The 14,709-nt window shown below is 48.3% G+C and overlaps 1 protein-coding gene across 1 annotated transcript; it reads right to left on the bottom strand.

Annotated features, from left to right (window-relative positions):
- Positions 1-5,902: 5,902 nt before the first annotated feature.
- Positions 5,903-6,940, bottom strand: LOC118846672 (phosphate carrier protein, mitochondrial-like). The gene has a single exon (XM_036755443.1). It carries the CDS (start codon positions 6,938-6,940, stop codon positions 5,903-5,905), a length of 1,038 nt encoding a protein of 345 aa, XP_036611338.1.
- Between the last annotated feature and the right edge of the window lie 7,769 nt (positions 6,941-14,709).

The raw sequence follows: 14,709 nt of genomic DNA, 5'->3' as shown, positions 1-14,709 counted from the left end.
CTTTATTCTGAACTTAAGCACCAAATCATGGGACTTTCCATATATAGGACTGTACATGAAACTGTAGGCCTCTATGGTGTAGAACTTGCTTTTCTTTGAAAATATGTAATAGGTTAGGCCTGTAGCTTGCTTGTCTGATTCTTTCCGGCCTTTCTTCTGTTCCCTTCTGTGCATTTTTAAAAAGATGCTTCAATGACCATTACTTCATTACTACTGCTACTATCACCACCACCACCACCCAGTTCCTAGCCCCTCTTCCTACTTAACCTCTACTGAGAAATAAAAGAAAAAGCCCTTATAACAGTATTCATAGCAAGCAAAATAAATTCCCACTTTGGCAGTGTCCAAAAAGTGGTCGTTTTATTTCCTACTTATTTTGCATCTTGAATCCATCAGGCAGCAAGGAGCATGATTTCTTCAGGGCGCATTAGTGGATAGTTGTTGAGATGTTTCAGTTGTGTCTGACTCTTCATGACCCCATCTGGGCTTTTCTTGGCAGATACTAGAGTGGTTTGCCATTCCATTCTCCTGTTCATTTTAAAGATGAGGAAACTGAGGCAAACAGGGTGAAGTGACTTGCCCAGGGTCACACAGCTAGGAAGTGTCTGAGGCCAGATTTGAACTCAGCAAGAGGAGTCTTCCTGACTGCAGGCCTGGCACTCTATGCACCATGGCGTCACCTAGCTGCCCCACTAGTGGACAGAGTCAACCTCAAATACAAAAAGATCTGGTTTCAGATAGCACCTGACCCTACTGGTTATATGGCCCTAGACAAGTCACTTATCCCCTCTGTGCTCTAGGCCAGAAGTAGTAGTCAGCTCACCCAGCTGCAAGAGGCCCACAACACTCCCAACCTCCACAAGAACTAGATTAAAAAGGAATTGGGAAACATTTAACAAAATAAATTAAAATACAATAAAATGTAGATAATATATTCTAAAAGTAAGTCAATGTGTGGCCCACAAGGATAGTGTTACAGACAGATTAGTGTCCCTGTTTCTGCCTGGGTCTGATACTCATGAGTTGCAAAGAAGCCAAGTTAATAAGAATTTATGAAGCACCTACTATGTGCCAGGCACTGATTGTGCCAAGATACAAAGAGAGGCAAAAGCCAGTCCTTGTTCTCATGGAGCTCAGAGTCTAATGGGGTAATCAATACGCAAACGGCTGGATGCAAACAAGACAGGGCCCCGATAAATCAGAGATCATGGTAGAGGGGGTTTCCTTACCCAGAGTTCCCTGTACTGTTATATATCACATATATACTCTTATATATCATATATACTGTTATATATCATATGCTGTTATATATCATATGTATACTGTTATATAGCATCTATATACTGTTATATGTCATAAATATACTCTTATATAGCATCTACATATTGTTATATCATATATGCTGTTATATATCATATATACTGTTATATATCATAAATATACTCTTATATAGCATCTACATATTGTTATATAATATATACTGTTATATATCATATATGCTGTTATATGTTATATATGCTGCTATATATCATATATGCTTTTATATAATTTATTATTATATATCACATATACTGTTATATATTATACATACTGTTATATCATGTATACTGTTATATATCATATACTGTTCTATATTAAATGTACTGTTATATGTAATATATAGATCATATAGATCACACATACTGTTATATATCATATATACGGTCATATATCATATATTGCTCTATATATTATTATAGATCATATATATCATATTACTGTTACATATCATATATACTGTTATAGATCATATATATAAATCATTGGACCAGTGCCCATCAATATTCTTTTTAGGCCCACTGCTGGCATCCTTGTCTTAAGCTATGGTATATTTTTAAAATCACTGAAAATAAAAATCAATACTAGAGATGTTGTTTGTTTTAAACCCTAGGGTATACACATCCTTGACAGCCAGTATCTTAACCTAAAAAATTCAGCTCAGAGTTCTGTGACCTCTGGGATTGGTCTAAATCATGATATGAGACTGGAGCACACTCCAGATCAAGCCCACAGACCCATCAGCCACCAGACTTATCAGCATCCTCAGGCTATTTAGCGTTCTTCTTCACAGGATGGGCTAATTTTCCCAAGTTTGCTAAGTGGTCTGAGGGTCCCATAGAACAGGTCGCCTTAGACCATACCCATGCCCCTGCTTTGAAAGCCGAAACAGCATTCCCCTGTATAGACTTTAAAGTGACAGTCCCACCAGTCGCTGACACCTGCCTCCCCTCCGATCATATCCTCAAATGTTCAAGGAAAGAAAAACAGAGCTTGGAGGTGGGGAGAAGGGGAAGCTATCTAGAACACTTCTCCACCTGTATATCATTTGCCTCCATTTTTACTTTGGTTTTGATGCTTGCCTAAAGGTATTCATCACTTTCTCTCCATGAAGTTAAAAGCAGCTCCTTCCCTTGAATTTTGGGAGGCGAGGAGAGCTGCAGGCTTCAAAGGAACAGGAAAATTGGAGGCCCACTTGATAATGAGCTCACAAAATTCTGTGCTTGAATAAACTGATAAAAGAAATCCACTGAGGTTATATTCAGCTCCCCTCTCCAAGGTGACAGAATTCAAGAAGACAAAATGATTTAAAAACCTTTCCTAAATGATGCTAAAATCCCTTTTTAAAACAGTTCTTTGCATATAATCAAGAAATCATTCATCTTTCAGACCACGGAAAACAAAGCACTGCAGTCAGATGAGGTAGCCTTTTGCTTTAAGTACTTATTCTTGCCTTTGAAAACTGAGAAATTAGAGGAAGGGCTGCAAGAAACATCTTCTAAAGACACCCTTATGCCTCAAGGAAAAATATTCATAACATCATTATAATCATTATCCCCGATTCTTCCGAATCTTTATCACTGGTGACATTAACATGTAAATATGGCCTTTGTTTTTCAAGCGCTCTACTACTTTCCCCCCTTATTCACCTCTCAAAGGACTGTTCAATGCTTGACATCACAACTGGTTGTCAGGAAATTAATTATATCCTCCAGAAAGCTGCTTTAACCATCACCTGGAGGAAACGAGAAGCACACTGAACCAGCTTCCGCAGTAGCTACAAAAACCAAAACGAAAGCAAAGAAAGAAAACTGAGCCTTGTCTCATTCAGCCTTCTCTGAACCCGATTTTTCAGTAACACCCCCAATTCCCTGGAACCCCCAGGCATCAGGTAAGGACCACTGCACAGGAACTTGTGCTTGAAATTCTCCCAGAATCTGGCCACTTCACAAAATTCTCAACCACCCAAATTAGCCATGGTTTGAGCAGCCAGAAGCGAAGCAGAAGAGAAGACAAGGGGCCTACAGGTGGAGGGCCTGGCCCACATCCTAGGCCTGGTTCAGCCATCAAACCACCAAGCTAGCCAGATTTTATCTCCAACCAATAAAATACAGTAGTTGGATTAAACCTCTGAGGGCATTTCCAGATCAGACTATCAGAGTCCGGGCTCAAAGAGTGATTCAGTTCAAAGGGCTAAGCTGCACACATGTGGAGGGCTATTGTTTGGGACCCACATGGATCCTGAACTGGAAGGGACCTTACAGAGGTTGACAATCACTCCCTCAATTTTACAGATAAGGAAAATGACATCCAGGAATCAGCCAATAGTAAGGGGCAGGACTAGAGTTCAAACTTGGACCCCATGACCCCCAAAAAACCCAGTCCTCTCCTCAGGGTAAAATACCACCCCCTGAAGCAACAGACAGTGATCAGAACAAACACACACTGGGGTGACTCTAAGACCCAGCCAAGATGCATGAACCTCCTGAATCCTGAAGGACTTTCCTTAAGTGTGGAGTCCACACAAGATGTGGGATCAGTAAATCTTAGGGCACAATGATCCTAAGGTCAGAGATGGAAAGGACCTGGGAGCCCTCATTTTACAGATGAGAAGACAGAGGCCCACAAAATGGGTGGCCTGCCCAAGGACCCAGCTGATGCCAAGGGTAAGATTTGACCTCTGGTCCCCCAAAGCATCAATGCTCTTTGCACAATGCCAGGCTACCTCCCTGAAGGGCCTTCCCAGCTCTCCATGCCAGATCTTATGATTTTATTCTTTACCTATAGTCTTACCAGGCACCTGTTGCACCAGACTACATTATTTGTATTGCGTCAATAAAGGGATGAATTAGAAATCCAGATAAATGAAAAATTGCTGGATCATACACAGTTCCCTTGGGTTGATTTTTGCATTCTCTAAGTACAGGATGCCTTACGGAAGTTCCCTAGAGTATCCCTCCCTCCCCCAGGAAAATTTCATGGGGTCTTTGTGTCCACAAACCTCGTCCAAGAGCTGCCACAGAATTCCACATCCCAGTTCACCTTGCCTCCATGCAGAGATTCCACTCAATTTGAAGCAATTCCCCAAAGTTATTTTTAAGAAAGTATTTACTTGGTAAGTTACAGGCCACAAAAGTATCTGCCACATTTCAGTGATGCGGCAACTGTGGGGAGAAATTCACATCTATGTTTTGGATTTTGGTAAAGTGAGACTGTATCACAACTGCCACTTAAAAGAAGAGTTTGGATTTTCCATCTAAAATTTCAAATGCAATAAAAAGCCTAAGCATTCCAACACAAGGTCCTGTGTCTTTTCTTACACTTTACCAATGGAACACTTCATAAAAACAGGAGACAAGAAAGCTGAAAAATAATCAATTTCACTTTTTTATTCACAAGTCTTGACTACCTTTGTTCTTATTACGTACCATGGTCTTTATTACCACTCAAAACATTTCAAACATGCTTATGGAAAGTCTAAAACACATTTTTCAAGCATTTTGGTCAAATTAACATTTTTAGCTAACAAAAAGGTTAATAATCCAACATATTGCAAACGTGTAACAGGGTTAACACACTACATACAACTCTAAGACTACCACGGGATATTTTTGTGAGCTAAAATGTTCCCACCACATCTACAGATTTAGTTTTCAGAATCCCATTTATTTCAGAGAAACCTCATAGACAGCTACATAAGCTGAATAAACTTCAAATATGGTATAACTATTATAACCAAAATAAAACTATTAAAAATAATTGACCAGTAAACTTGATTTTTCCCCCTCAAGAAGTTTACAAAACCACACTTTTTACTCAACAGAATAAAAGAAACCTCAAGAGTTTGCCAAGTTTTTTTGTTTACATATACAAGGTAGGGTGGTTTTCTCTGGCTGGTATGGCTGTTGAAAGCTGAGTTACACCTGTGCTTTGGAGAATAAATATTCCTTTTTTTTTTCCCCTGAAAAGTCCCAAACAAGTCTCTCACCGCATTTTGACTGCCCACTTTGATCCAACTGCAGCAGTTCCTTGGGGGAACCATCAGCAACACCATGAAGAAAATGGGGCAAAACAAAGTAAGAACACAGATATCATCTACTTTTTCCTAGAACATGCTTACTATACATCGAGTCAACCTGAAACAATGAGCAGTACAACCCATTCACACATTCAACCTCCCATAACCTCCCGGGACCGCCACTCACGGGGCAATACATGGCCTGAGGCGTCAGCCCCTCCGCTCCCAATCCCCCAGAGCCAAGCCTCCAGTTTCACCCCCAGTCTCCATCTTAGCAGTGCCTGGATGCGATCATGTGTGGGACCAGTCACTACACGTTAACTTAACCGTTTGCTCCTAAAACACGCCGCTTTCCTTCCTAAATTTCGCACCATCTCCCCGTGCGCGCGCACCACTGACCACTTCTTCCTCTGCAACAAAGGCAATGAATCGCTACCAATAAAAAAGAAAAACAGAACCACGGCGAAGTTAGTTGTCACCGCGGGGTCACTTCCCTGGGGGGTCAGTCCTGGGGGAGGGGAAGGGAGACTCAGTCCCGGGGAGAGGGGGTCGCTCCCGGGGGGGGGGTCACTCGTCCCGGGGCAGCCCCAGCTTCTTGCGCAGGGACTCGGGCATCTCTGCGGGCGGGGGTCTCGGCAGCCGGAAGTACACCTTGACCGAGTCGTAGATGAACCACTGCAGCGCCGTGAGCGTGCCGATCATGATGACGCGGGGCAGGAAGCCCTTCCACATGCCCAGGGGCCCGAGCCTGCGCAGCACGGCCAGCGGAGAGCTGCCCTTCTCCTTGTTGAGCACCGACACCACCGAGTCGGCCGGGTGCGACACGAGGGCGCAGAAGATGCCGGCGATGTAGCCCGCCACGAAGGTGACGCCCAGCTGCTCCACCTTGCTACACTGGCTCCGCGGCTTGGGCACCACGTGCTTGTAGAGCGCCTCGACCGTGCGCTCGAAGCACGCAAACTTCATCATGGTGTACGGGATCTGGCGCATCCAGAGCGGGCCCACGCCCTTGTAGAAGGCCCACACGCTCTCCTCCGCCAGCATCTTGGGCACAGCCTCGCGCATTGTGCCCGCGAAGCCCGGCTGCGTCTGCACGCGCACCTTGACGGCCTCCATGGGTGCGAGCGCCACGTCGGCGAAGAACTCGGCGCTGGCCGATGCCGCCAGGTAGACGCTCGTGCGCCACTGGTAGGCCGCCTCTGAGCCCAGCAACTCCGAGTAGCGCAGCTTGAACAGCTCGTACAGGCCGAACTTGAAGAGGCCCTGCATGGAGTAGCCCAGCAGCGTGGGCGCCCAGCCGCGGGCCAGCCCCGCCACGCCCTCCTCGCGCAGCGTCATGTTGAAGGCGCTCATCAGGCCCGAGTACTTGTCGGGCTCCACCTGCATGCGGCACTTGACCAGGTCCAGGGGCACGATGACCGTGTGCGTGAGGCCGCAGCTCAGCACGCCGCCCAGGCTGCACAGCGCCAGGTACTTGGGCGAGCCGAACTCGCAGCTGTACTCTTCGTGCTGGGCCGGCTGCCGCTTTCTCTTCGTGGACCACGGAATTAACAAGTAGTCCTTGAGCGACGCCGCGGCCCACGAGCTGCTGGACTCGGGGGCCATGGCCGCGGACGTGCGGACGGAGGGATAGATGGACAGACCGGAGACCGTTGGCGGCGCCTCGGGCTGCTTCCCCCTCAGGCGAGCGCGAAATGTGCCCGAGGCCCCGAGTCCCCGGAGGTACCGCCCTCCCTCACCACCCTCAGCCAATCACATCCGCCCTCTTGCCGAAAAGGCCAGTCCATTTTGCTGATCCCATCCCCCCTCACATCTTCGACCAATGGCCATCGTGCTTAATTTCCCACTTCCCGGAGGCCATCCTCTCTTAGCCAATCATCATCTTCTCGCGGGGGCTTAACTGTAGCCAATCATCATCCTTTACACTGTCTTTCTCTTCCTTAACCAATTACCGTCTGAATACAGTTCCCCTTCCTTAACCAATCATCATCTGCACACCGTTAACCAATCAGTATGCTGTTGCTTAGCTTCTAACCTAACCCCACCTCCGGCCTATTTCTACCCTCCCACCCCCTCCCAAAAACCGCGCTCCTCACTCCGGGTAGCAAAGCCCTAATTGGCACTTCCTCGGCCAATCACATTCGCCTCCTCCCCTCAAACCCAGCCCAGTTTCTTCTAACCCCACCTTCCCTAATTCTTCGAACCAATGGCCATCATCTCAGAGTCCCACCTTCCTAGAGTGACATATTCCTGAGGCAATGACCACCTTGACACTGCCTCACTCTCCATCCCCCCCCCCCTCCCGCCGCGATGGGCCCCCGGGCTCTTCCTCCCCCTCCTCCGTCAGTCCTATTGGCCCCCTCACGTGCAGCACATCCACTCAACAGTTTTAAACCAATAGCCATCATGGTGTGGGGAGAAGCTATACGGGCCTAGGAACCCCTGTTTAGAAACCTCAGAGACAATCATCTAGTCCAACTCTCGTTTTATGAATGGGGGCACAGTGGATGAGAGAGGAAAGTAACTTAGATTTACTCTAAAGCTAAACTGAGGACGGATGGTGACGTCACTTGCCCGGGGTCACACCGGAAGTAGAATTTGAACTCAGGTCCTCAGGACTCTCAATGCTTTGCTCTCTCTGCACTCACGTGGCCAATCACTGGCATCACCCGCCCCCTCCTCCACAACCCGACACCCCTCTTTTCTTCCATCCAGCCCAGAGTTCTCGGCCCCTCTCGTACCTCCTCTGCCAGTATCTCCCATCACTTTGCTTTAAAAGTAAATGGGCAAAGAGGCCGAAGTTCCTGTTCCCACCCCTGCTGTTCTTCAGACAATCAATATCCACAAGCCCCTCTTCTTTTTGCTTCTTTCTCTGGCCTTCGTGCTCGACAACCTGGTTCCGCCCTCTTGGTGCCTTCCCAACCAATCACTATGCTCCAATCATGCTTTCCCAACCCACCCCAACGAGCAACTTTAAGGGCATTTCCTCACCTTTGCCACGAGCAACCAATGGGAATCCTGCGCTGAAGCGCCGGCTCCGTGGAGTTCCGCCCGTTAGTATGTCTTCAGCCAATCACCACATTCAACCGGCATTTTTAAGGGAGTGTTTTCCCACCATTGCCCTGGGTGGCCAATGAAAATCCTGGGCTGAAGCGCTCATTCCCTAGGGCTCCACCCCTACTTACACCTCCTCAGCCAATCACTATATCCAATAAACATTTGTAGGGAATGTTTTCCCTCTTATGCCTGGGTGACCAATAGGCATCCTGCCTTAATCGCCGGCTCCCTGAAGCCCCGCCCCTACTGACACCTTCTTGACCAATCACCAAACTCACGCAAGCTGCAAGGCCCTCTCCCTCTCCTTCATAGCCCCTCTCCGCCCTCCCACTTTACTAGGCGTGACCAATGGCCATAGCTCCCGCCCCAACTCAGCCAATCCCTACATTCATCCGGCGTTTCCCGGCCTCCTAGGCAGGTCCCTTATCCATTTACCTCGGGCGCCCAATGGACGCGCTGCTCCTGATTCTGCCCACCCCCCGGCTTCGCTCTCTCCTGGGGTGGGGGGGAGGGGAGGGAGGGGAAGGGAATGGAGTGGGGAAGGATAGGCCTATTCCTCCTTCAAGAGACCGTGGAACAGATAAATCAACATGTGTAGGAAGGCGTACACGCACAAGTAGGCGAGAAAGTAGGTAAATAAGCGCAGGACAGAGTCCCGGGCATCCATGCACAGCGCTCTGGACGCAGACCTGCGGCTTCAACCGCTGCCCACGCCCACCTGTTACCATGGCAATCGCGGGTGGGCGGGGCGGCGTCCCCACCATTGGTTGGGACACACCCCCAGGCTGGCCACGCCCCCAGCCGTGCCCAGGGCCTCCCACGTGTGCTTCGTGTAGAGTCAGAACCGCAGCCCCGCCCAGACTGGGGTGGGGGGGTGGGGGGGCACCTCCGAGGCCCCCCTCTTTTTACAGCCCCACCCACATCCATCTGATTCTTGTGGAAAGTGAGGAAAGTCAGCCCAGTCACTAGCATTTACCAGGTGCTTACTGTATACAGGGCCCTGTGTTAAGCTTTACAGACGGAAGAAGGGCTAAAGCTTGGTCCCTGTCCCCAGCTTACAGTCTAGCGGAAGGGCGAACGTGCGGAAGCCTGTGCATCCAGGGACGTGCACCGAGAAATGTACAGCAAGCTCGCCCCGCCCCCCGGTACCTGTGTGACCTTGGGCGAGTCACTTCCCTTGGCTGTGCCGGTGTAAAGTGGGGCTCGGCCTGTATGGAAAGCTCTGCAGAATGTTAGATATTATATTATATCGTATCATATCATACCCAGTCCTTGAGTCTGGTTCCTACCCTCCCCCACCCTCCTCCAAATATGGGCATACTGGTGTTTTGGGAAGACTCCTAGAGTTCTAGTCGAGATTCAGGCTGGAATCCCCTGGAGTGCTGTGACACCTGAGCGAGACCCTGTCCTGCCTCAGACACTTCCTAGCAAATCTCTTACTGGCTCTGTGCCTCAGTTTCCCCATCTGTAAAAGGAGAGCAAACCACTTGACCTCTCTGCTCCTCAGTGACCCTGATGGGCCATGCACAGGGCGGCCTGTGAGCCGTAGCCCCTTTGGGTAGGCCGCCTGCCCCTGCCCCTGACTAAAGGACAGGTAGGACGTTGCTCAACCAGGAGCCACTGGTCACTCCTGGCCTTTAGCAAGGGGCCGGGGCTCAGGCGCACACCTGTGGTGCCTACCTGGCTTTAATCAAGCATGTAAACCTCATCAAGCCGGGTAAAGGTCAGCGCCTGATGTCCCTGAAGCTGTTCTCTCCAAGGCCACCGACGGCTCGCTTCCTTATGTCCATGTCCACCAGCCTTTGGTCATCCTCAGGTTCCCACAGGGAACAGTGATAGCCAAATGCAGGGCTCCTCATTCGGGGATTTCTTGGCAGAGACATTGGAGTGGTTTGCCAGTTCCTTCTCCAGCTCATTTGACAGATGAGGAAACTGAGGCAGACAGGGTTAAGTGACCTGCCCAGGGTCACACAGCTAGTAAGTGTCTGAGGCTAGATTTGAATTCAGGGCTTCCTGACTCCAGGCCCAGCTCTCTATCCACTGCTGTACTTAGTAAGCGCTTAGTAAATGTTGACTGACTGACTAACAGATGGACCTGACTGGGACCTTAGAAAACAGCAGCTGTCCCTCGGAAGCAGCCATTGGTTCTCTTCTGTTTATCCCACCTTTTCTGCCTTTCTTTGTGTGCCTAGCTTTTAGCACCCACTAAGTGCTTAATAAATGCTTGTGGAGGAGCAGGGGGCAGAAACTTCCTGACTGAGCCAAGGGAAGATGTCCCATAGATTAAGCACTTCCGTTTCTATGGCTTTTTCAGGCCTGCTAAGCACTTGGTGCCTAATAACTCTCTCCAAGAGGCAGGTAATGCAAATTTGGACATCCCCATTTTACAGATAAGGGACCTGAGGCTGAGAGAAGTGGGGACTTGCCTGCGCTTACACGGCCAGTGAAGGACTGGGCTGGATCTGAATCCAGGACTCCTGACTGACTGCAGCAGGGTATCCACATGTATGACACTCCCTCTCTGAGCCAAGCCGATTAGAGCTCGCTAAACACAGAGTGGACCGACCTACTTTCCTCTGTATTCCCAGCAATGAGCACATGGCTCTGAACGTGGTAAGCGCTTAATCATTGCACTTTCATTTCAGTCCTTCCTTCACTCCCCAACACTGAAGGCTGGATGGCTGCAGGTTGGACTAGACTGCCTCAGAGCACCTGCCCAACCCTGAGGGTCTCTTTTCTATGAAAGAGCCTCAAACGAGGAGTTGTGAGACTGACTCCAATCCTGACCAACACCTGGATGAGGCAATTGTGAATTACACCCCCTTTCTCTTTCTGAATCTCCATTTGTCCATCTTCAAGTGAAGGGGTCAAACAAAGTCTCTTACAACCCAAAACAAACAAACAAATCAACAAACAAGGACAGACAGGAAGATAAATGGATGGATGGATGGATGGATGGATGGATGGATGGATGAAGAGACAGCTAGATAACTAGATAGGAAGATAGATAGATAGATAGATAGATAGATAGATAGATAGATAGATGGATGAAGAGACAGCTAGATAAGTAGATAGGAAGATAGATAGACAGACATAGATGGATGGATGGATGGATGGATGGATGGATGAAGAGAGAGCTAGATAAGTAGATAGGAAGATAGATAGATAGATAGATGGATGGATGGATGAGGCTTGGGAAGGCAGACAGGGCAAGAATAATCCCCACTTTACAGATAACAAAATAGATGCAGTAAGGTGATGTAAGTCACCCTCTGGCCAAGGTTCAAACCCAGGTCTTCGGACTCCAGGTTTCCCCGGTTCAAGTCACCAGGAGAAGTGATATGTATAGCCTCAATACCTTGGTATCCCTAGGTCTCTGTCTGAAAAGCAATGGAGGTGTGTATGTGGGAGGCTAACATTTTAGACTAAGGAGCTACAAACACGTCTCCATTTAAGCCACCGGGATCAGGGGCCGTCCTTTACAATTCAGACTCCCAGAATCTCAGCATTGAAGGGATTGTAGAGGGCATCTAGCATAACCTGTACATGAGCAGGCAGCTCCTCGCCCACTTTCCTCTGCAGGAAGTTCTCCCCAGCCCTACAATGGGTAACATGTTGCTCATCACCTGCAAAGTAGCCCATTCCTCTCTAGCACAGCTTTATTAGTAAGAAAGGCAAGGTGCTCACAGTCTAATGACGAAAGACAACATGCAAGCAGAGTCAAAGGAGGAGGGGGAAGAGAATAAGCACTTATTAAACACCTGCTGTATGCCGGGCGCCGTGCTGAGCACTTTACAAATATTATCTCATTTGATCCACACAACACCCCTGGGAAGTAGGTACGATTATAATTTCCATTTTACAGATGAGGAAACTGAGGCAACAAGTGAGGTGATTTGCCCAGGGTCCCAAAGCTGGGTCTGTACAGAGGCCCAATGTTCTTTCCAAGGAGCTCCCCGCAGCCTGCCTGGAGTGTTTATTTATTTCTCATCCTTGAGCCTCTGTTTTCACCAGTGTCAAAGGCATACAGCCGATCACTGCAGTTATCCAAAGACTGAACGACCGGTTCGTGAGAAGGAGGGCTAAGCTTTTGACTTCGCCGTGTGAGATAACTGACTCAACAGAATTCTAAAGGAAATTTACCTTGACAAAGAAGAAATACCATTCTGGAATGTTCCGCTCCCACGAAGCCCCTGAGCAGGCCTCTCCGTATATTTGTGTCCATCGTCTCACAGCGACAGAGGATGCTCACAGAATCCTGTGCCGTTCCAAAATATCTGCATCTACAGCAGCTCATTTTCCACCACAACAACGCCGGGAAAGAGACAAAACGAGGCTTATGTCCATTTTAAAGATGAGAGCATTGACGCCCGAAGACAATGACCAGTCTACAATAAAAACGGCTTCATTCAGCAAGCTGCTATTAAGCACCAACTCTGTGCCAGACACTGGACTCATTGCTGGGGCTACAGAGATGAACACACACACACACACACACACACACACACACACACACACACACACGCATCAAAGGAGTTCCCGCCCTCTGGGAGCTGACAGGTTTATAAAGCACCTTTCTTACAACAACACTATGTGATGCATAGACCAGGTATTATTGGCTTCATTTTACAGATGATAGAACTAAGGCTGAGAAATGCCAGAGCCAGCATTGAACTAGATTTTGAGTCTGGCCCTTGATTTCCGTGACAGTAGATAGAGCGAAGGTGCAGGATTCAAACCCAGAACTCCTGACTTCTGGCCTCATATTGTCCTCGTGTAAGCAGAGTTTGATCCGGGGAGTCTTAGACCAGTGTGATCTCAGTTAACCTGAGCAGGTTCCCGTTTGCCCTCCCACGGAGGTGGCCACTAGCCCTGGACACAGGGAAATCCTGTGGCTGACAGTGGGGGTGGGGGGACACACTCCTGCCAGAGGAAGCGTTCTGCAGAACCCTGTCTGTGAAATAAATGGTCCTCACCCTTTGCTTCCCTTGGATTTCCAGGCTCCCGAAGTGCAAAGAGGGTTGGGCGGAGAGGTGGGATCGTCCCTGCCCCCTAGCCCACTCCCCCAGCGAGAGCTGCCATGGTGAGCCTGGGTCAGGGGGCGGGGAGGGTCCCCCTGGTCCTGGCCACCCCCTTATGCCTTTCTACTTCCTTTTCCGAGCCCAGGGGAGAGCCTAGACTTCCTGGGAACGGGCTTTCCGTGCCTAGGGGGTTCTCATGGAGGATCCCAAGAGTTCCCTAGCTGGATTGTCTTGGCACCAGACTCCTAGAGGTTGGAGACGAGAAGACTTAAGTTCAAATCCCACCTCAGACACTTACGGGGTAAGTTACTCAACCTCTGTTTGCCTCAGTTTCCTTATCTGTGAATGGGGGTAACCATAGCACCGACCTTGCAGGTTAATAAAGATTAGCTATCCTCCTCATCATTATTAACATTTGGGAAAGGAAGCATTTTCCATTCAAGCTCTGGTTGGGGATCCGAGCTCTCAGTGGAAGGGCAACCAAGTAACTCTCACAGAAATGGCCCAGAGTGGATGCTTTTTTTTAATTGAGATTTTTTATTTTTAGTTTACAACACTCAGTTCCACATGTTCCTGAGTTCCAGATTTTCTTCCCCTCTCTCCCCTCCCCCCTCCTCCCCAAGAGCACATGGAATCTGATATCTCTTCTACATAAACCTTCGCATTAAACGTATTTACACAATAGTCAACTTGTAAAGAAGAATCATGACCCATGGAATGAACCATGAGAAAGAAGAAACAAAAAGAGAGAAAGAAGCAGAGAAAGCGAATAGTTTGCCTCCATCTGCATTCAGACTCCATAGCTCTCTCCATCATGAGTCCTTTGGAGTTGTCTTTGAGCCTTGTGTTGCTGAGAAGAGCCAAGGCTATCAGGGTTGGTCATCACAGAAGCAATACGACTGTGGTTGCGTACAATGTTCTCCTGGTCCTGTTCCGCTCACTCAGCATTATGTCGTGTAGGTTTTTCCAGGTTGTTATGAAGTGCGTATCTTCCCCATTTCTTATAGCACAATGGTATTCCGTTACATTCATATACCACAACTTATTCAGCCATTCAGAGCGGCCCATTTTTAAATGCATTGTTAAGGCAATTCGTTATTTATTGCGCAATCACTTCCCCAACTTCTCCCCGTCCCTGCCCCAGAATCTTCACTTCATCAATAAATCACCCTCAATAAACATTTATTAAGCACCTACTGTGTGCCAGGCACTGTGCTAAGCACTATAAGCTCATTTATAATAGGGATAGCAACTGGCAGAGTCTGTGCCTGCCTCCCCTCTGCCCTGTACTGCCCC

This window comes from Trichosurus vulpecula, chromosome 4 (assembly GCF_011100635.1).
Source record: "Trichosurus vulpecula isolate mTriVul1 chromosome 4, mTriVul1.pri, whole genome shotgun sequence".
Lineage (NCBI taxonomy): Eukaryota > Metazoa > Chordata > Mammalia > Diprotodontia > Phalangeridae > Trichosurus > Trichosurus vulpecula.
This window is presented reverse-complemented; position numbering and strand designations above follow the sequence as displayed.

Excerpts from the sequence above, each read along its gene's own strand:
- LOC118846672 (XM_036755443.1), bottom strand. The coding sequence starts at position 6,940 with ATGGCCCCCGAGTCCAGCAGCTCGTGGGCCGCGGCGTCGCTCAAGGAC.